Source organism: Canis lupus, chromosome 1 (assembly GCF_048164855.1).
Source record: "Canis lupus baileyi chromosome 1, mCanLup2.hap1, whole genome shotgun sequence".
Classification (NCBI taxonomy): Eukaryota; Metazoa; Chordata; class Mammalia; order Carnivora; family Canidae; genus Canis; species Canis lupus.
This window is the reverse complement of record NC_132838.1, coordinates 95,705,963-95,729,337: the sequence shown is the minus strand read 5'-3', so window position 1 is coordinate 95,729,337 and position 23,375 is coordinate 95,705,963. Positions and strand designations below refer to the sequence as shown.

At 40.7% G+C, this 23,375-nt stretch overlaps 1 protein-coding gene across 2 annotated transcripts in view; it reads left to right on the top strand.

Annotated features, from left to right (window-relative positions):
• The window catches only part of LOC140641240 (contactin-associated protein-like 3), a 191,467-nt gene that overhangs the window by 17,867 nt on the left and 150,225 nt on the right, over positions 1-23,375 (top strand). For both annotated transcript variants that reach the window (XM_072840790.1, XM_072840781.1), the window contains exon 2: positions 12,033-12,143. In XM_072840790.1, the coding sequence (XP_072696891.1) occupies positions 12,033-12,143 (111 nt within the window). The remainder of the gene's footprint in view (positions 1-12,032; positions 12,144-23,375) is intronic.

Sequence of the window (23,375 nt, the reverse complement as noted above, 5' to 3'; positions counted from 1 at the left end):
GTATCTATACATGGTATCATTCAGCACATGCTGTGAATTTTAAATTTCTACTTGCTGCTGAACATTTATACATTTCCCCTTCTTTTTGACATGAGTGCAATATATCAGCATGGCTCGGAAGGTTAGTAGAGGAGTAGGAAAAACCCACCCTCTGCGGGTAAATTTTTTAAAGAAATGTTTAGTTACACCCTATGAAAATTACAACAAATAGATATGTTATCTTTATAGATGTGTCTAATGAGATATCTGAAAATGTACTACTTTATTCAATGGTAATCTAAGTTTGCATTTACTTGATATACGTTTACGCACACACACACACATGCATACACATGTTTCCTAAAAATGATTGGATTTTCCACTTGTGTAACAGCAGTGGCCTCTAGTTTTGAATAAACATGAACAATTAAACAAAATGATTGTTCTATGGAAATTTTTTTGGCAGAGACCCAAGTTTTCAGTGAACTGTTACCATTTAAATTTAAATAATTTTTAGGTAAACATTACATTAAACAGCAATGCTGCAGCGTACTGGCACCTCAGCGGGTTCTACCAGAAAATACTACACTGTGAGTGAATGGTTGAAACTTTAAGTATCATCAAAATTCCGGAAGATAACAAATTCCATAATATAAAAACCCTCCTTTGTTCCCTCCTTGTATTTGTATTCCTCCTTGGAACTCTACAGAGAAATTACTGCCCTGTGTTTTTCTCCCTTCAACAAAATGGAAAAAACCCCAGCATTTTGTGGAAGGGTCATGAACAAATAAATACTCGTGCTTGGAATGGATTGATTGTACATGCTGCCACCAACTACGCACCTGTTTTGAACAACTATCCCTTGTTGACTCTCAGAAGAAAGAAGGGAGGCAGAGAGGAAGAAAGGAAGGAGAGGATGGGAGGGAGAGGGGAGAGAAAACAAAAGGCAAGTGAATCCAAATTACAAAACAAAGCTTGTGGCCAGACTTTCATCTGCAGTCCCAAAAGCTTTTTGAAACCTCCAGTTGATTATTTAAAGCACAAAATACACATTTCTTTGCAATGGCATGTATTCTGTTTCTCATTCCTATAAAGCAGTGAGTCTTTAGCTTGGGAATATGTTAGTTATTTTGTTTTTATCAATTTTAAATTCTTTCCACTGAAAATGCCCAAAGATCAGATATTCTTTCCAAGATAGAGTAAAAAGTTCTCATGTCACCTAAGTCTTGTCCTAAAAATTCAACTATTTGTTACAATATTTATGGATCAAATAAGATAGTACACTGTTAGGATTGTTTTTTGTTTTGTTTTGTTTTGTTTTTTGTTCTGTTAAATTTTTGTAAGTTCTTTAAAAAAGTCATCTGGACTTTCAGGAGAAACATTCTTCAAAATATAAATGACCATCTAATTCCTTTTGTGTTTCATCATCAGTCTTTAAAAACGTTGCACTGTGGTTTTCAATCATTTTACAATCATATAGTAGAGAGGGAATTAAATAATTTTCTTTCTAAACTTTTGGTGGAGAAAATTGAGAAACTTAAAAAATTTGCGGTTTCAAAATAAATTATTTATTCCCTCAAGAAATATTTATTAGGTATTGCTCCACAAAGCAGCTTATGTAGAAGCAACATTTATAGACTGAAGCTCTGTGGTTTTATGGCAATTACTGTATTTTGGTAATTCATGTGAACAATGTATGAACAGAAAAATTAAAAGCGGGCACACTTGATTGCCTTGTGACCATTTTAACAATATGAGCATAGCTTGTGGGATATTAGACTTTGCCCCTTGAAATGGACATCTCATATTTACGTGCAAGCAAGGCAGTTCTCCAACCAATGAGCTATGGATAGTTAAAATATTTTTAAACTAAATGTTTAGGGCAAAGTCAATACTCATGTGAGTCAATAGCTGACTTCCCAAGTGTGTCCTTCTGGGTCAAGTTTGATAGGGTTTCAGATTTTTTTTTAAGATTTTATTTATTTATTCATGAGAGACACACCAAGAGAGGCAGAGACACAGGCAGAGGGAGAAGCAGGCTCCCTGCAGGGAGCCCAATGCGGGACTTGATCCCAGGACCCCAGGATCATGCCCTGAGCCAAAAGCAGAAGCTCAACCACGGAGCCACCCAGGTGCCCCAGGGTTTCAGATTTTTGGAATTGTGTCCCTTACACTGCCAAGTCGCCCCTACTGGTTTAAACGCTAAGCACAGAACACCATGGGGATGCCCGGGCTGCTCACAGGAAGACAGGTGGCTACTGTTGAGCCACTCTGCCGTGCCCTGCAGGTATGGTGTGCGCTTCCTCCCCTGAAGAGCAGAGGGTGTCTGCCTTGAGTGCGGGAGTATCCTCCATTGTATCTGAAATACCTGGTTTGGTGGGGCTCAAGGTAAAACACCCCTGTTAAATCAGAATTGCAGGGGTGGGGAGAATGCTAATTTTTAAAATGCCCCCGCTGCTTTTTCCTGGCGTTCAGTTTGGTGACAGATGCTCAGTGATGTAAGGGATCAGCGGGTCCTGTCTGGGGCCTCGGAAAGTCCTTGGCAGACAGCTTCAGGACCCCTGCCACCCCGCCCCATAAACCATGAAACTTCATATAGGAAGGTAGGTCTCTTGGGCATCAGTGTCCAAGAAACTACTGCTATGCTTGTTTGCCCCTGAACTCTATTGCACAGAATTGTGCAAACCTTGACACATCTGGAGATGTTCCTTTCTTGGAATGCAGAGATGTTCTGTTCTTTCCATTTGTGAGTTCTTCCTGAGAAGTATCTGAGTGTGGTGGGCCCCTGGCTGTTACTGATGTTTTAAAGCAGGAACAAGAATGTCACCTGAAACGAATGCTTCCTGCACAGTTCCCTTGTGCTGGTGCGGCCCTCTCTTCTCCACCCTTGTTAACCTGTGTCCCACTGTCACCTGCCTCAGCCTGGAAATGAAGACTGCGTGCTTTTCCTATCAGGATGAGTTGGGCTGTTTCCATGTTGTTAGCTCAATACATGTCACGGATGAAATATAACTTAGATATGGAGATTGAAGAAAGTTCTTCTCCAACTTGTGGCCAATTTAATTCAGCACACATTTATCAGATGCCTACCATGTGCCAGGCACTGCACTAGAAGCTGAGGAAATAAAGATAAATATTGTTTTTTTTTTTTTTTATGAAAACTGCTGATCCTAAATGAGAGGCAGGATGATTCATTAAAATGGCACCAGTTGTAATGCTGGAATCACAGTCACCATTGGGTATCCGTGGTTTTTGCTGAATATAAGTTTTCAGGGACCTTGGTGGATAATAATTGGGATTATTAAAATGTTGCCTTTCAAACAAGTCCAAATCCTTGGCTCCTGTGGAAGGAGGCTGTGGAAGGAGGGAAACCTGTGAGAAAACTGAAACAGTTCTCTTTCCAGAGCTCTGAATCTTCTGAGGTTTGGAAGTCATGCAGTTTTGCATTATTTTAAAACCAGGAAGGAGTAGACTTTTTTTTTTTTTTTTTCATTTGCCAGGCCAAGTGCTAGAGCTAAATTTCACAAAGAGGCTTCTTAACATATAGCTGGAATAGAATCAATGTGAAGATTAAGTGTTTATGTCTTTTCTTAAGGTAGTTATTTGAATCATGGCCTGTATTCTTTTTTTTTTCATAGACTTTATTCTTAAGTAAATCCTCAGTTGTTGATAAAAAGAAAGTTGTTTTTAGTGCGCATTATTTTTAGAGCAGTTTTAAGTTCACAGCAGAATTAAGCAGAAAGTACAGGGATTTCCTATTCCCCCCCTTTCGGCATACATGTTCAGCCTCACCTATCATCAACAGCCACTCTCAGAGCGCTTCATTTGTTCAAACTGATGAACCTATCTTGACATGTCATTATTACTCAGAGTTCATGATTTATATCAGGGATCACACTTGGTGTTGTATAGTCTATGGGATTTGCCAAATGTATAAAGACATGTATTTACCATCCCAGTGTCTCACAGAGTGGCTTCCCTACCCTAAAAATGCCCTGTGTTCCACCTATTGATTCCTGTCTACCTCTTAAACACTGACAACTACTGATCTTTTTTACTGTCTCTGTAATTTTGCTTTTTGCCAAAATGTCATATAGTTGGAATCAAACGGTATGTAGCCTCTTCAGATTGGCTTCTTTCACTTAGTAACATGCATTTAAGGTTCCTCCATGTTTTTTCGTGGCTTGATAGCTCATTTCTTTTTAGTGTTGAAAATACTCCATTGTCTGGTTGTGCTACAGTTTCTTTATCCATTCACCTACTAAAGGACACTCTGTTTGAGCCCACGTTTTGGCAATTCACGAGTAAAGCTGTTATAAACAGTGTGCACATGTTTCTGTGTGGACATAAGTTTTCAACTCCTTTGGGTAAATACCAAGGAGTGTAATTGTTGGAATGCATGGTAGGAGTATATTTAGTTTTTTAAGAACCTGCCAAATTGTCTTCCAAGAAGATCGTACCATTTTGTGTTCCCACCAGCGATGAGTGAGAGTTCCTGTTGCTCTACATCCCTGCCAGATTTTTATGTTGGCAGTGTTTCAGGGCTTGGCCATTCTAATAGGTGTGTGGTGGCATCTCATTGTTTTATTTATTTATTTATTTATTTATTTATTTATTTATTTATTTAGTAAAAAAAGATTTTATTTATTTATTCATGAGAGAGAGAGAGAGAGAAAAGCAGAGACACAGGGAGAGGGAGAAGCAGGCTCCATGCAGGGAGCCCGACGTGGGACTCAACCCCGGGTCTCCAGGATCACGCCCTGGGCAGAAGGCAGCGCTCAACCGCTGAGCCACCCAGGCTTCCTGGTATCTCATTGTTTTAATTTCCATTTCCCTGATGACCTATTATGTGGAACCTCTTGTTACATGCTTATCTGACATCTGCACATCTTCTTTATTGAAGTCCCTGGAAGTCTTTGGACCAATTTTTAAATGGAGTTGGGTTTTTTTTAATTGTTGAGCTGAAAAGTTATTTTTATATTTTGGAGAATGGTTCTTTGTCAGATGTATCTTTTGCAAATATTGTCTCCCAGTCTGTGACTTGTCTTTTCATTTTTTTTGACAGTGTCTTTTGCAGAGCAGAAAATTTTAACTTTCATGAAGGCCAGTTTATCAATTCTTTCTTTCATAGATTGTACCTTTTGTGTTTTAATCTAAAAAAGTCATTGCCCAATACAGAGCATCTGGATTTTCTCCTGTGCCATCTTTTTGGGTATTTTATCGTTTTGTACTTTACTGTTAGATCTATGATCTGTTTGAGACATTTTGTGAAAGGTGAAAAATCTGTGTGTAGATTCATGACTCTACATGTGGACGTCCAGTTGTTCCAGCACCATTTGTTGAAAAGACCATCTTTGCTCCATTGTATTGCTTTTGCTCCTTTGTCCGAGGCCAGTTGATTATATTGTGTGGGCCCACTTCTGGGCTTTATTCTATTCTATTTGTCAGTTCGTTTTCCCAAACCATATTGTCTTGACTCCTGTGTCTTTATAGTAGGTCTTGAAGCCAGGTGGTGTCTGTCCTCCACCCCTAATACTGTGTTGGCTAATCTTGGTTGTTTATTTCTCTCCACATAAACTTTAGAATTGGTTTCTTGATATCCACAAAATACCTTGCAGGGATTTCGACTGCAATTGCCATGAATCTATAGACCAAATTGGAAGAACTGACATCTTGACAATATTGAATCTTCCTTGCATATAGACTCTCTATTTATTTAGTCCTTTGATTTTATGCATCCGTGTTTTGTATTGATAGTGTACATATTTTTTAGATGTATGCCCAAGTGTTTCGTATTTTTGGATGCTAATGTAAGTGGTATTGTGTGTGTATGTATGTATGTATGTATGTATTTAATTTTGGTGTTGTGTTTTTAATTTCAACTTCAACCTGTTCATTACTGATATATAAAGAAAGCAATCAACTTTTGTTTATTAGCCTTATATCCTGCCAACTTGCCATATCTCTTATTAGTTTCAGGTTTCTGTTTTTAATTTTTGTTTTAGCTAATTCTTTTGGATTTTCTACATAGATGATCATGACATTTGCGAACAGAGATTTCTTCCTTCTCAATCTGTATCCCTTTTATTTCCTCTTCTAGTCTAATTGCATTAATTAAAGACTTCTAGTAGGATGTTGAAAAGGAATGAGGAGAGGGAACATCCTTTTCTTGTTCCTGATCTTAGTGGGGAAACTTCAAGTTTCTCACCATTAAGTACGATTTAACTATAAATTTTCAGTAGGTATTCTTCTTCAAGATGGAGAAGTTCTCCTCTATTTCTAGTTTAAGAGTTTTGACCACAAATAGGTGTTGGACTTTGTCAAATACTTTTTCTGCATCTATTTATGTGATCATGTGATTTTTCTTCTTTAGCCCATTGATGCGGTAGATTACATTAATTGCTTTCTGAATGTTGAGTCAGCCTTGCATACCTGGGATAAATTACACTTGTTCATGGTGTATAATTCTCTTTATGCATTGTTGGATTCAATTTGCTAATATTTTGTTGAGGGTTTTACATCTATGTTTATGAGAAGTATTGGTCTATAGGTTTCTTTTCTTGTAATATCTATGACTGGTTTTGGTATTAGGATAATTCAGTTGTCATAAAATGAATTGGAATGTATTCCCTATGCTTCTATCTTCTGAAAGAATTTGTAGAGAATTTGGAAAATTTCTTCCTTAATGTTGGGTAGAATTTACCACTGAAGCCATCTGGACCTGGTGTTTTCTGTTTTGGAAGGTTACTAATTATAGATTCAAATTCTTTAATAGATGTAGGCCTATATAGATTGTTTTCCTTCTTGTGTGAATTTGGCAGATTGTATCTTTTAGTCCATATAACCTAGATTATTAAATGTGTGGACATAGAGTTGTCCATATTATTTCTTTATTTTCATGTCATGTCCATGGGATCTGTAGTGATGCTGTTTCTTTCATTTCTGATATTAATAATTTGTGACCTTTCCTTTCTTTTTTTTTTTTTTAAGCTAACCTGGCTAGAACCTTTTACTGATCTTTTCAAAGAGCCAGCTTTTGGCTTTTTTGATTTTCTGCACTGATTTCTTATTTTCAATTTTATTGACTTGTGCTCTAACAAGAAGACTTTTTCAAAAGTGATTTCATGTATTTAAGTTGCACATTTTCTGGAAGTTCAAAGACAAGTCATTAGGCAGGAAGCTCTTTTTATTAACAAATATTTGCCCATTTACATCTTCTCTACCATTTGGATTCAGCATTTGGAATATACTATTTTGTAATTTAAAATTTGCTCAAAAATCTGTGAAACATTTTATAAATGCTTTGATCTAAGAAAAGGAAATATTACCAGTATGAATTCACTCAACTGGAGGGCCTACACCAGGTCCAGATAGCTTCAGTGGTAAATGAATTTACCTGAAAATATATATATATAATTTTGAGAAAAAGAAGCTGATATATTGTTTTATAATCTCAGTCTAAGGCTGTTCTTTTGGTAAGATGTATAATAGGCTTTTGATTAAAATGGCATTGTAATAGGTACAACTAGTGAGACAAGGTTTGAGTATTTCATAAATATGAATTATATCAGAATGCACGCAAAGGTGTCCCTGGCACTTTGATCTGAGTCATATATAAATCATGAACAATTGTGGTGTATTTTTTTTTCTCCAAACACATGACAACGGACCATCACTTTGCCTTTAGAATTCTTAAGCTGTTTTGAGAACCTCACTTTGAGTACATTTGAACCACTGAAGGATCAGTGCTTTTCAAAATTAAGATTATTCCATAGAATCACTCTCATTAATATGAGTGGTTATTAGGAAGGGGAATAAAGTTGCTTTAGCTTATTTAGCTGTAATAGTCTCTGTCTATCTTCATAAGTTAATTCTCATAAGCTTATTATTTGTACTCAACTTGCTTTTCCCTCTAAGTGATAAATAGTGGTTCTTTAAAATTATTTTGCCATCTCACTTGCTAAAAACCACAATTTGTGAATAATTCTTGTGTCTTTGAAACATTTCAGGAATCATCTTTTTTTTGGATAGAAATAATATTTATTAGATTATTCATAAGAATGGTATTCACTTAGTGGGATTCAAAAGTTTTATAATGATGCCAAAAAAGAAAATTAAATTGGGTCTTGACAATTTTTGCTTCAGGAATCTTAGCAGAAAATATAGACATTTCAGATTGAAAACAATAGTTAATGGAAGTTCAGGATGACTCCTGAGCCTTCACCTTACATGCATTAAATTTAGTTAGAAACACACTGAATGCCTAGAAAACAGTGTCAAAATCCAGAACCACTCCTCTCCAGATGCCTTATAGAATGTGACCACCTTGTTTTTGACCACACATATCCTCAACTTTTACAATGTTGGAATAAATTGGAACATAGGCTTTAAAGCCTCTAAGTTAGGGTTAGATAGAAAATTGTCATTCTAGATATTTATTTATTTACTTATTTATTTGCTTATTTGAGAGAGAGAGAGAGAGAGAGTATATGAGAGAAAGAGAGAGAGAACACAAGCAGGAGAAGGGGCAGAGGCAGAAGCAGACTCCCCACTGAATAGGGAGCCAGATGTGAGGCTCCATCCCAGGACCCTGAGATCACAACCTGAGCTGAAGGCAGATGCTTCACTGACTGAGCCACCCAGGTGCCTGAAAATTATCATTTTAAAATAAATTTTATAAATTGTTCTTCCAAAGAAAGATTACAACACAAAGATTACTACTACTACTACTACTACTACTACTACTACTACTACTTTTTAAAGACTAAGCTTCATATGCCTTCTTTGAGGAAAGAATAAAAAATGACAATATGGTTTAGAACTTTAAATCCTTCCTTTTCCATCTTGGTAGGGGGAAAATGTCTTTATAAGATATTTTGAAGGAACTTAGTTAGTGTTGCCTTGTATTACCATAGTGAGAATAATAAAAGCAAATACTTGTAATCCTTAGCAATCCTCTTAGTGTATGAATCCCATTGTACAGTGATATGACTCCTTGCCATACTGCTGTGTGACTCCCATTGCCTAGTTGTTTAACTCCCCACTGTGCAGTTGTGGGAGTTGGCTCCCCATTGTATAATTAGACAATACCACCATAGTACAGTTGTGTGATTCTCCACTGTCCAGTTGTGTGTCTCTTCATTGTACAATTGTGAGAATCCCCACCGTCCAGTTGTGTATCTCTTCACTGTCCAGTTGCGTGATTTCCCATTGAAAATAGACCTGCCCTACGACCCACCAATTGCACTGTTGGGGATTTACCCCAAAGATACAGATGCAATGAAACGCCAGGACACCTGCACTCCGATGTTTATAGCAGCAATGGCCACAATAGCCAAACTGTGGAAGAAGCCTCGGTGTCCATCGAAAGATGAGTGGATAAAGAAGATGTGGTCTATGTATACAATGGAATATTACTCAGCTATTAGAAATGACAAATACCCACCATGGATGGAACTGGAGGGTATTATGCTGAGTGAAGTAAGTCAGTCGGAGAAGGACAAACATTATATGTTCTCATTCATTTGGGGAATATAAATAATAGTGAAAGGGAATATAAGGGAAGGGAGAAGAAATGTGTGGGAAATATCAGAAAGGGAGACAGAACATAAAGACTGCTAACTCTGGGAAATGAACTAGGGGTGGTAGAAAGGGAGGAGGGCGGGGGGTGGGAGTGAATGGGTGACAGGCACTGGGGGTTATTCTGTATGTTGGTAAATTGAACACCAATAAAAAATAAAAAATAAAAATCTTAAAAAAAAAAAGAAATCTCATCAGAGAGAACCGAGGCTTAGGGAAGGGTGAGTGACACCCCAAGAGCAGGCAAGCTGTCAAATGCCAACCACACCCAAGTTCAGCTCCAAAATCTGTGCTAGGTCCTCATCAGTTTCCAACTTAAGAGGAGACCATAAGTGGTGAGAGGACAACAACCGTGTGAGCAACAGAGACGAGGGGGCAGCGTGGGGACAGACCCCTAAAGGAAATTTTGTGGGGCCAGGGCTGGGAAGAGAGCAGGCTTCCAAAGACACACAGTTAATGGGAATAATCTTCTCTTGCTCTCAGTCTTCTGTGTGACTTCAAGTTGGCGGTGAGGTCTGCATTCATGGTCTGCTCAACATGCTGGCACTCCTGAGAGATTTCTAACCTAACACTCAAGTTTGCTCAGTTGACCATGAACTGTAGACAACATCCTCCTCTGGAGTGTCCTGAAGTACTAATAATAGCCCAATATGAACTGGACCCCTCTGCATTCATGGTCTGCTCAACATGCTGGCACTCCTGAGAGATTTCTAACCTAACACTCAAGTTTGCTCAGTTGACCATGAACTGTAGACAACATCCTCCTCTGGAGTGTCCTGAAGTACTAATAATAGCCCAATATGAACTCAACACCTTGGTGCTTCAGTGCATGACCCCCATCACAGGGGCTTCCTGGGCCTTCCTTGTGCCAAAGCCTGTGTCCCCTTCTCAGAGCAATGGTTGCGAATGCATTACATATTTGTATATGTATATGCCAATTACAGTGATGTGCTGATATCAATAAATTAGAAATTGTTATATAATGTCTCCTTAGCTATTAAGTACATTAAATAACAAAATCTAGTAGTGAGTTGAATAAATGCTATTATTTTGAAATAACGAGGAGCATCAACTGTATTTCTAGATATCCATGACAATGATTGCTATGAGAATACCTCTAACTTATGATGGTAACAAATCAAATGCATGGGCACTACTCAAAATGCTGTGGTCTGTTGCTGCTCATGATTAAAGAAAATACTGAATTTTTGCTAAAGGTTTGATGAACATAAAGATGTGGTTTTTCTGTTAGTCTTCCCAGGCTCCTTAAATCGTGTCTCTACCCCATGTTATGAATTTCCAAGTCATGGTTTCCCCGATTCAATTTCCTTGAAAAATTCTCTTGGGCTTTTGATTGGACTTCTAAATGAATCTTTAGATCAAACTGGGGGTGGCTGAGATGTTAAACATGCTGTCTGTGATTACTGGAGGCTGTATTTTATGTAGTTTTGCTTTAATGTCTTTCAATATAGTTTTTATAATAATCCCCATTATGTTTTTTTCCATTATTATGTTTTGCACAGTTTCCTAAGATTCATTCTTAGATACTTTATGTGTTTTGTTATTATTTGCTATTCTATTTAATTTATCGTCTAACCCCAGCTAGAGTTTAAAGTGAAATCAGTTTTTGGGATATGGAGCTATTAAGCCAGTCAATTAGCTACTTTTGGATTTTTTACCTCTACAGTTGTATCATCTGAAAGTGATGACATTTGCTTTTTTTTTTTTTTTCAATTCTATGCTTTTAATTTGTAAATGTTCTCTTATATCCTGATTGGACTTTGAGAGCAGCATTCAACAGAAGCAGTGATGCCTATTAAAGTCTTCTTCCTGATTTCAAAGGAAATTCTTCTGATAGTTCTTCCATTGAGGGGCAGTGGGCTGCAACCAACTTTTAACAGTTGGCAAGAGCCAATCGTTAACTTTTCATGAATTGTGTAAGCCAGTTGTTAAAATACAGCCATTATTAAAGATTAAATTGTAGAAAGTTACAGTGAAATAAATCATGTTAAAAACAAAGGTAAGTTCTCCAAACTCACCACTCATTACTCTATTTCATGGCATCTTGCTATTATCTGTGCTCTTGAGTTTATTTCAGTGTCTTGGATCTGTAGGCTGGAAATACTGTCTAATGGTGTGAACATGTGTGAGTCTCTTTTCAGTCCCATGCTTGGTGATATCACACTGACAGCTTGTAATTGGCCACGATGGGAGTACGTACACCATAGAAGATGGCAAATGCTACCAGTCAGGGCTTTTATTTTCTTTAAGAGCCTGTTGTTAGCATTTACTAACACACGTCTGACCAAGACTGATGGTTGCCACAGGTTCTAGCATTTTCTTAGCCTGTTAACTAAAAAGGGAGGGAAAGAAGGAAGGAGAGGAGGAAGAGGAGGAAGGAAGTAGGAAGGGAGGGGGAGAAGAAGACAAGCCTTGAGCAGGGAGTTAACCGGAACTTGGTATTTTCTGCACAGATAACTGTGATGCTGCGCTGGCATCCACCTTGCCGCGAGAAGCCTTCAGCAGCTCTTCGGAGCTGTCCAGCAGCCACGGCCCGGGCTTTGCAAGTCTTAATCGCAGAGATGGTGAGTCCGATACCGTATTGTCCTTGATCCATCATGATTCTTTCTCAGGGAGAATAATTATCATTCTTACTTAATATTCATTCTTACGGTTCACAAAGTAATTATATTGCAGTTTAATGAAAATGAAGAAGCAGGGATCCCTGGGTGGCGCAGCGGTTTGGCGCCTGCCTTTGGCCCGGGGCGCAATCCTGGAGACCCGGGATCGAATCCCACGTCGGGCTCCCAGTGCATGGAGCCTGCTTCTCCCTCTGCCTGAGTCTCTGCCTCTCTCTCTCTCTCTGTGTGACTATCATAAATAAAAACAAAAACAAAAAAAACCTGCCTTTCCAATTTATATCTCTATATGGTAGGAATAGAAGGAAAAAATTAAAAAAAAAAAAAAGAAAATGAAGAAGCAGTTCAACATTTTGTTTCTTCCCTTCCTTCTTCTTTAATCTTTTTTGTTTGTTTTGACATCTCCCTTCCCTGTTGATGGACAGCAAATGATCATCAATGAGATTCAAATCAGAAGGAGATTATTGGACGCTCTAGATTATTTCCTAATTTATCACCCTTTTTTAGCTTTAGGGCACCCTATGGACGAGTGACTAGTCAAGAATAGGTATCATGAGTAGCTAAACCAACAAATGGATGGGCCAATGTCACGGGTGCTGAGGGACACCCAACAAGTCACTGGCATCAGTGAGATGGGAAGCTGCCTTAGGAGAGTGATGGGGAAACAGCTTCATCCCAGGAGCTGGCCTGGGAGGAGCCCGAGGGAAGGCATCTGTTAAAAATAGATTCCCTTTGTATGTGTAGGAAGGGCGATAATGGATTACTTTTTGAAGAGATATTTACTCATTCTTGCTCCTTGAATGTCATTGACTCAGTTACTTTTTCTTTTGCACAAATAATAGTTCAATGGATTGAATAAGCTAATACATACAAACTCAAATGTTTTACTACCTTTTTAAAGGGATAGGTTAACTTTTTTGGTGAATTATTAATTCAGAAAGTGAAATTTTATCTATTTATTTATTTTTAAAGATTTTATTTATTTATTCATGAGAGACACAGAGATAGAGAGAGGCAGAGACACAGGCAGAGGGAGAAGCAGGCTCCCTGCAGGGAGCCCAATGCAGGACTCGATCCCAGGATCCCCGGGATCACTCCCTGAGCTAAAGGCAGATGTTCAACCACTGAGACACCGAGGTGCCCCAGAAAGTGAAATTTTAAATTAACTGTGACCCATGTAAATGTAAAACTTGAAGCTAGGACTATGGAATTGAGCATTTCCTCCCTTTATCTGGTATTTCTAAGATCATAGTTTAAGTATAGCTTGAATTTTATTGTATCCTTAAAAATCAAATGCAGGAACCCTGCAAGTGACCAAATAGACTGGTAGGGCACATTAAGGACACAGTGAAGGATTTTGGCAAGTTTAGAGGGGAGAGCATACCCACTGATGACCACCTTCATGGTCCTTTATGAAGAAGCAGCATTTCTGGCCAGATAATTTATTCCTCCAGATATTTATGAAGCATCAGGCATGATAACTTTCAGTTCTCCAATGAAAATATCTTCTCATTGAAGCCAGATTTCCATTAATAATTAAATGATCAAATTTACTATTTTTGGTCTGGTGGTTACTCTAATACCAGCTTAACATCTAAACTTTCCAGTGGTTGCCCAAAGACTATAAAACCTAAATAAGCACCATACTTAATTAGTTTAAAGAATCCCGAGGGGCCTGTGTATTGTGTTTTTGATTTGCATATACAGAATATCTTTATGATTCAGGCCTCCCGTCCTGTCAGTGCGGTGGCACTGGGAAGTTTATAAGCATTTGGAGAGAAAATCCCGATGTTTAAGATGAATTTATTTCCATTACATTTAATTTAAAAATTAATAACTTAGAATATGATAAGCAGCCATTATAAAATGGTAAGTATAAAACCTATTTGCTATGTTCAGATCACTCTCTTTGCAAATTTAAATTAATTTTTTTAAGAGCGTGGCAATCAACTGATGAGGTTTTTTTTTTCTTATGGTTGTTGTTACTCTGATTGTATACAATCCCCATTTCACAAAATATTCCTTCATTTTACCATCTGATTTCATACCCATTGCTAAAGCTAGATTCATCTAGCACAGTTTATTGATATTCCTTCTGGAGGATTATCTATGTATATTTTCTTTTAAAAGCCAGCATATCAGATTAGCCAGCATATCCTTACCAGCTGGAGAACAGATTAGCTCACTTCAGTTAAGGATATTATGATGTAAAACGTGGATTGTGTAAAATATGGATGATTATAATAATGACAACGATGATTCTTCATATATAGTACTTTTGGCTTTTTTGAAAATTCTGTGCATGATCTGGTGATGGAAATCATGTTAGACTACTTGTTATATGATTAGAATTTCCTTGGTGTATGTTATGGTACTTGGAGGTTTTATTTTTTTGTATTTGTTATTTATTTTATATTTAAAGATTTATTTATTTACTTGAGAGAAGGAGGGAGGGAGAGAGAGAGGGAGAGAGAGAGAGGGAGCGAGCCATGGAAGGGCAGAGGGAGAGAGAGAGAATCTTAAGCAGATTCCCCACTGAGCAAGGAGCCTGATGCTTGATCTCAAAACCTGGGAGATCAAGGACCTGAGCCAAAATCAAGAGTCGGGCACTTAACCCACTGACACACCCAGGAGCTCCATGGTACTTGGAAGTATTAAAAAAAGATGGTCTGTTTTACCTCCCTATTTTCTTATTTTTCCCAGGAGTCTTTGAGCTTTCAAATGTTTTTCTGAAAAATTAGAAATATCTGAAATATCATGGCTTCTGCTAGGGATTTTATGTGGAGCTGATCACTGCATCTACTTGATGCATGGGGTCGTAAGACTAGGCGGGACATTATTTTGTTTTATTTTATTTTATATTATTATTATTAAGGATTTTACTTATTTACTTATTTTAGAGAGAAAAAATGCATGATGTGGAGGGGGAAGGGAGGGTAGAGGGACAAGCAGACTCCATCCTGAGCTTGGAGCCTGACTTAAGGCTTGATCTCATGACCCCAAGATCAGTACCCAAGTGGAGATCAAGAGTCAGACACTTAACTGACTGAGCCACCCAGGCATCCCATAATTTTAGATTGGAATCTATCTATCTATCTATCTATCTATCTATCTATCTATCTGCCAAAGGGGAGAGGTGGGTCCATGGGGTTCAGGAAACCATGACTCCTGTGTAACCATGTGTTTTTCAGTGTTTTCTGTGAGTCCCCTAATGGAAGTGCTAGTTACTGTGGAGATCATACTTTTATTTATTTATTTATTTATTTATTTATTTATTTATTTATTTATTTATTTATGATAGTCACAGAGAGAGAGAGAGAGAGGCAGAGACACAGGCAGAGGGAGAAGCAGGCTCCATGCACCAGGAGCCCGACGTGGGATTCGATCCCGGGTCTCCAGGATCGCGCCCTGGGCCAAAGGCAGGCGCTAAACCTCTGCGCCACCCAGGGATCCCTGTGGAGATCATACTTAGTATCATCACTCAATTTAAGACTAAGAGCTCCTGAAGTTTATTTTTGGAATCTCTATTCTGGTTCCTCTAAAGTTTCTGTAATGATGTCCAAAGTTGGGTTCTTGATAATACATTAAACAAAATGCCCATGTTGATGTGATACATACTACTTTTTTATACAAAGGAACATAAATTGCTGCAAGTTAACATCCCCAAATGCCTGAATGTGTAATTTTTCTAAACTGATAGATTTTAAGAAGTAAATCATAGACAAATACATTTATTCATGTACCTGCTCCAGAAAATTGATGCCATTAGATAAAAATGCAAAGTCCTTGAAAATTGGGCTTGATTGTTCATATTGGCTGATTTTGTTTCCATCAATATTAAATTGAGTATTTCCTAAAATTGCAAGTTACCTAATATTTCTTAGGCAAAATCCAGATTGCTGAAATCTGACCTTATAAATAAGAACATGCTTGACTTCATATTTTTCTTCTCAAATGTCTTCTAAAGAGTCTTCGTACTCCAAGTTTATCCAGGTGAAAGTTTATTAACAAAAACAACAATCCCCTCCTCCCCGGGGGGAACATCTGAGTGGCTTAGCCTGTGAGGCATTTGCCTTCAGTTCAGGTCATGATCCTGGAGTCCTCAGATCGAGCCCTGTATTGGGCTCCCTTGCTCCATGGAGTGCCTGCTTCTCCCTCTCTCTCTCCACCTGCTGGTCCCCATGCTTGTGCTCTCTCTCTCTCTCTCAAATAAATAAATAAAATCTTAAACAAGCTGGCTTAGTAGCACTGCAGAGACTGTGTTCCAGTTCTGGACACCATGCTCTCCCCAACCATCTGATCTGTAAGCGCAGTCATGGTCATGAGGTGCGTGGCCTTGCCAGAAGATATTTGAAATTGACTCAGGAAGACACATACACATGGTCTTCCTTGTTTATCTCCCCAAAATGCTTGCATGAACACTTAACTTCCAGAGGGTGGGCCTGCTCTGTTCCTGACTCAGGTGCTGAAAATCATGGCTTTTAATGCAGCAAGTCACCTCACTGGTGGCAGAGCAATGAGGCTGCATGAAATTTAACTTTATCAAAAAATGACATTTCAGAATGCTACATTGGTTATTGCACACAGAAAGTAGATGGGGACAAATTGAGCTGACTAGATGTTTTCTTTTCTCTTCGTATTTGCCACCTTTCCCGTATTGAAACATTGAGCACGCAGAGCACAGATTGTGTTACCTGTGGATGGAGCCAGGACAGATTTTGTCTGATGATGCCGATACAATTAATGGCTGAGTATTTAATTTAATTTAATTTAATTTAATTTAATTTAATTTAATTTTTTAAAGATTTTATTCATGAGAGAGAGAGAGAGAGAGAGAGAGTCAGAGACACAGGCAGAGGGAGAAGCAGGCTCCACGCAGGGAGCCTGACGCGGGACTCGATCCCAGGACTCCAGGATCACACCCTGATCTGAAGGCAGGTGCCAAACCGCTGAGCCACCCAGGGATCCCCAATGGCTGAGTATTTTAGAAACTACTCTTAGCATTAAGATATTTTTTCCTTAATAGTGAAGTACAGTTATAGTACAAGTCTATACTAGAGGTTTTAGCAAGATAAATAAGTAAAGAAAAAATGATTAGATTAGGGAAAATGCTTAGATATGGCTATTGGATACCAGTTTCTTATAACATTGAACTCTGATTATTTGAACTCTGCAATATCCCAAATAGGGCATGATGAAAAATTCACTGCTTTTTAACAAAGAAATGTTTTTAAAAATTGAAAGTGTAAATAATTTAAATATGTAAAATTGTGTCAACAGCTGACATACATCAGAACATTGCATCAAAAATGTTTGATGCAAATCTTATAATAGTAAAGTTTTCTGTTATATTTTTTTCATAAAATTGCAGTTCCTATAAATTCCCATCTTTTATTCATAGGCCAGGAAGCTAATGGAGCTGGCCAGCATTCCCAGTTAATAGAATGAGCAATTTAAGTTGCAATAAAGGGTCTTGAACACCAGATTTTTGTAAGGGCATATCGATGTACTAGGAAGGTTTTGCCTCTGGACATCAGATTCTGAATTCTGTTTATCTGGCTTCCTTAAAAGTTTTTAGACTTATTAGGGTTAATGCACAGTCTCTTTGTAAACCACCATTTATTTTTCTATCTTTCCTTTCCTTCCAAATGACTTTGTAGATACTGGGTAGAGGGGGCAGGCCAAGCATAATAGCATCAGTGTAAAATATGCCCATGTACTAAAGCACAGAGCACTGTCTTGGTAGCCATGGAGTTTTATTAAATCACAGCTTGTCTAAAATGCAAGATGAAGATAAAATAAAATAAGATAAAATAAAATAAAATAAAATAAAATAAATAAAATGCAAGATGGTGGCATGTGGGAAGAGAAGCCCCAAACACCAGGGTGTGTGCAGACATCACACAGACCACACACACAACTGCTCTGATCCTCCCCATAGCCCTCCACAAGCTCTGGACTCTCCAGGTTCCTACCATAGAGCCTGAGGTACTAGATGAGACAATCCAGAACAAACCCAGTGTTTTCAGAGTTGCCAGAGACCTTCACGGAGGCAGCGTTGGGGGTCAGTTTCTCTTCCAAGCAGCCCAAGTTATAGAATTACCCCAGGGGAAGACAATTCTCCCTCTCTTCCAGATTCAGTAGTCTTTTTTTGGGTAGGAGAATGTCTCCTGGAGATGCTCCGATTTCTCTGTGTGTTTCCTGCTCTTTTCAAGACCGTTTGGATTTGCAGGCTGGGCTCATGCCCTCGTGGAGCTGGATGATGGGTGGGACTCCTCCTGCTGTTTGCTGAGGGAGTTTGTTGGCTCTTAACACTGGGGGTTAGTTGGCACCCACTCCCGAAGCCTGTGGTAGTTTTACTTTACTGGGGCTTTTTTGGCAAGGCCACCACTTGCTAGGTCACCTGCCCCTTGAGGGATAGGTCTCATGTCACTTCCTGTCTCCCTGAAATCTGACCATGAGTCTTACCTGGTTTCAAGCCTGAGCAATCAGGCCACAGTCTTCCATTACAAGTTTAATCTGTTCTTGCCAAGTTGACCTTCTGTTCAGATCCAGTTGGATTCTCATTTAGCTTCTGTGTCTGCTTTGGATGGCCAGTAGTGGATTCTGGGTCACCATGCCAAGGGGAAAAGAGCAATGGACGTCTTGTCCTGGCAACTCGGCCCAGAAATGACCTATCGAGTCCACTCACAGCTTTTTGGCCAGAGCCAGTCATGTAGCCTCACCCGACTGCAAGGGGGCTGGGAGTGCTGTCCTCCACGTGCCTAGAAGGCAGAAAGCAGGCAAGATTTGGCAAGGATGTCCTGACTGCACAGCCCCTACAAGCTGGTCTCCCAGAGTTCCAATGGAAGCCACGCCAGAGCCTGACCTCTGCTTTTCACTGATTACTCTCACCTTTCTTATGCTCTGGGGCTTCATTCCCCATCAAGGTGTCTGACTCATCCTTTCATCACCCTTACTTGTCTTCCACTTCATCTCCTTCCAAGTCCCCAGGGTCTCTGCCTGCTCTTCCAGAACCAAGTCCTCGCACATTGTGATTCCCATTTCCTGAGTTGCCCTTCGCCCTCCTGGATTCTCTGGGGCTCAGTGGCATCATGATCACCAGCTACCAGGATTTGCTGGAGAAAAGGAGAAAAAAACATAGTTTAGCTTTTCAGAATTATTTCATTGCTTATAATCTGCATGGTAAGTGCCTCGTGGCGACCACAGTTTTGCCATGAAATTTCCATTTCTCCAAGAGTTAGTCATGCTGTGACATACTTGGCAACTGCCCTCGTGGGATTTGGGAGCCCTTCTAAGGGCCATCACGTTCTTAAATAGTTGTCTAGCAAATTCTAGTCTGTTCCTTTTCAAAATGATTCACTTTTTATATCACTCATAATACACAGAGAGGTTCATAGAAGTTATGCATTTAACAGTATGTACCTTTGACACATATCAGGATGGCTTTGTTCACTTTTTAATAAGTGTCATTCCTGTAGACATGTATTTTTGTCCCATCCTCCCTGCCCCCTGTCTACTTGCAGGGTTTTCCATCCAGCCACATTCAATTGCATTGCCCCTTCTAGGGATTTCTTTTTTCTTTTCTTTTTTTTTTTCTGCCCAGGACCCCTGGCTAAAGATGCACCAGCTAAGGTGACCCTCATTTCTGCCAAAGTGGTAAGGTCCAGTTAGCAATCTTTCGTGAGGCACCTGGCATCCCTAATGGTGCATAGGTTGGGTGTCCTGAGCTACATGTTTAACTTGTGCCCCAGGAAGACCATAGGCAGTGACCAAAGCTGCTGGGACATGCCCGTAGGCCCTGTGGGCAGCTGCCTTGCTGCCTTTAACGTGGATGGAGACCTGCCTGGACTAGGGGCCGCCTGTGAGATGGTGATCCAGGGCTCACTGTTCTCTCTTTCCTGTGATCCTTGCAACTCGACTCTTGTTTTGTTGCCCTGTTTCCTCTAAGGGAATCACGTGGAGAAGGCTTTGCTCTGACACAGTCAAGTACCATCCTTCGAAGACCCCCGCCCGAAGTGCTTCTTGTCAGCAGCACCCACGCTTGCTTCGTGATGCTCAGGCCTCATCCTTTTTGCATTCATTAAGACACTCTATTTTGTAGAGCAGGTAATCTGTGCATGACTCTTTTCATCAGAGCACTCACAGTGAGCTTACGGATTGTTATGAATTAAGCTCTACGGCAGCCTTAAAGAAAATGCAAGGTTGAGCCTCAATGGAATTCTTTTCCAGAGGCGTTTGGCTCACTGAGCAGTCACAAATGGGGGGATCGTTTAGTTGTCATGGTTTTATTTCCGAGCATCTCCCCCTTGCACTTCCTGACACAATCCTCCACCATGTTTAATTTTTTTTAAAAAAGGACACATTGCCTTGAGAGCAGCAGTGGGGTGTCCATGGGAAGCGGGGGAGGGGGACGGTGAGGACCGTGGCGGCCCAGCCTCCCCCGGTTCTGCAGCTGTGCAGCTTGGCCTGAGGATGCTCGGATACCCTGTCTGTTCTGCAAACTCAGGGGGCTATGAAAGTGATGCTTTCATAGAACGAGGACACATCCCAGAGCTGCTCTCCTTGGGAACGTGGAGATTTCATGGGACAGGAATAAGCTCAGCCACACAGTCTATGCGGTCGTAAATGAGGGGTTTACTGCTTGTTCGGATTGTGATAGGCTTGCGGGGCAAGTCTTGTTCTGCTTCTAAGGTGAGAAATGAGCGCATCGTCTTATCCACGCTGTCCACACAGAACTTCAAACGGGAGCTGAAGAGTCTCAGATCGACTCCGATCTGTGCGATTCTCTACTATCTGTTCCCTTAAAACTCGGTCAGGAATACATGTGAGAACAGCAAAGCAGAACACACAGTGTTGACAGATTTTTGCTTGTTTTATGCAGAAAGAGCTGCAGTAATGAATGCTCGTGCCAAAGGGTGTAGAAAGTCGTCCCTGGGGAAGCTGTAGACAGCTTCGGGGAGCATTTGCACACCTGAGTGCTTCCAGGATGTTTCCTTTTCCTCAGGATCGCTGGCATTTAATACAAATCTCAGATTGGCTGGCGTACACAATTTTTATTTACCTTTTGAATTGTCTGTTTACAAAGCCATTTTAAAATGGCTTGCACATAGAAATCTGGTTTACAACTAGGCAGCTGCGTCTGACTTTGGCCTTCTGGATGCACTTTTTGGGAAATGTCCCGTTCTCCCTGGCTCAGGCTGCTGGCACAGTGAAGGAGGCCCAGCGGGAAGGGAATCAGAGCCCAGGTAGGGAGGCCCAGAGGCAGGCTCTCTGGACCTGCTCCAGCATGATAGCCAGAAATGCTACCTGTAGATAGCTGGAATCGCTTTCTAGGGAATCAGAGCTGCAGCAAAATGCTTCATCCCCTCAGCAGCATTGACAGGGTTATGACACAGCCTTCAGCGTGTCGAGCCCAAGGATCCAGGAGTGGGGAGGTCAGGGGGCATCCACGGAGACCGTCTGCCTGCCGACCCCTCTTTCCTGGGGACACCTGTCATCTCCTGGGGGTAAGTAGGAATGGGCTCTTGCCTCTCTCCTGCTCTTCCTTCTCATGCTGGGCCCTGCCTGGAACTTGGGATAAAGCACCTGTGGATTGAGAAGTGTGTAAATGAGGGAAGAGGACACATGTAGCTGGCTGAGATCCCATTTGAGACAATGGAGTAATGATCCTTAATGGTAGTGGTGATGGGGGGGGCGGGGACTTCCCTTGACAACAGTTGCAGCTTAGCCATTTATCTGCTTGGCATATAGACGCCTTGAAGTTGGGTGGGTCTGTTCACTTCACATTAACCCACTTGACTTTTGCTCTCATGGTCATCTTTTTTTTTTTTTTTAATTCAAATTCAAGTTAGTTAACATATAGTGTATCATTAGTGACAGAGACAGAATTCAGTGATACATCAGTTGCATAACTAACCCAGTGCTCATGACCTCATGTGCCCTCTTAATGCCCATCCCCAAAGTGACCCCATCCCCTTAAGCCCTCCCCTCCAGCCACCCTCAGTTTGTTTCCTATAACAAAGAGTCTCTTATGGTTTGTTGCTCTCATACTTGTTGAGGCTGAAAGAAGGCATATGCTTTGGCTTTTCTGCCCCGGGCAATGTTCTTCTCTGCGTAAAGCCAACGGTTTATAAGGGCGCATGCCCTGTGGTCACCGAGAGCCGTGGTCACTGTCATCGTGATCAGTGGACAGAGTAATTAAGGCCCCGCTGAGAGTTTCCTAGTCAACCTTTCTTGTCTCTGAGGAACTGACCCTGCCTGAGTCTGAGCCAACCAGGGGTGGGGGAAGCAGTCACACAGGAATAACTAGACACAGGCGCCTTCCCACGGATCAATATAAAATACAGTGTGGTGAGTGGTAAGGAAACACTACTAAATAGCTGATAAACCACAGGGAGATGTTCTGAGGCAGGGTAGAGAATGACAGGGGGCCAAGCTTTCATAAAACATCCTTACAGGAACCTGAAATGATTGTGTTGTCCTCATCTACAGAGCAGAGACTGTAAGGCCAGTCCCACTTGCTGGGTGTGCAGGGCCGGGGGGCGGGGGGGAGGTTGGGGTCACATGTGGGACCTTGGGCAAGGTCCTTAGCACATCATGCATGCACAACAAGGTTTGTCTTTCTTCATGTTCTTACCTTTATCTGATATGAAGTGGCCGGCAAGACACCATTCAGTAATAAGGTGACCGGGAAAGCTCGATGGCCATGCTGTGGCCCCTTGTTCACCTGGAAGCCTCGGCAGTGATACCTGTTACATCTGTGACTGTCTTCCAGTGCTTGGCAACTGATGGGAGGATAGGGGGAGCACTGGGTGCTTAATGCATCTTTCTGCCGAATCCTCCTTACAGCATGAGCACACACCTAGCACGCCTTCCCTGGGAGTAAGAAGGATGCTTTGTGTTGGGCGACCTCACACGGGCACTGCAACCTTGTTCTGTGCAAGCAGGGCCCTCTGGCTAGGTTTTCCTTTGTACACGCTGTGATGCTTTATTCAGGAAGGGGCAGAGGTGGGAGGGAGGTGGGTGGTGATGGGAAAACACAGTCCATGTTGACACCCAATGGCCCCCATTGGCATCCAGTGGCCCCCAGCAGCCCCCAGCGGCCCCCAGTGGCCCTCATCGGCACCCAGTTTCCCCCATCAGCACCCAGTGGCTTCCATCAGCACCCAGCAGCCT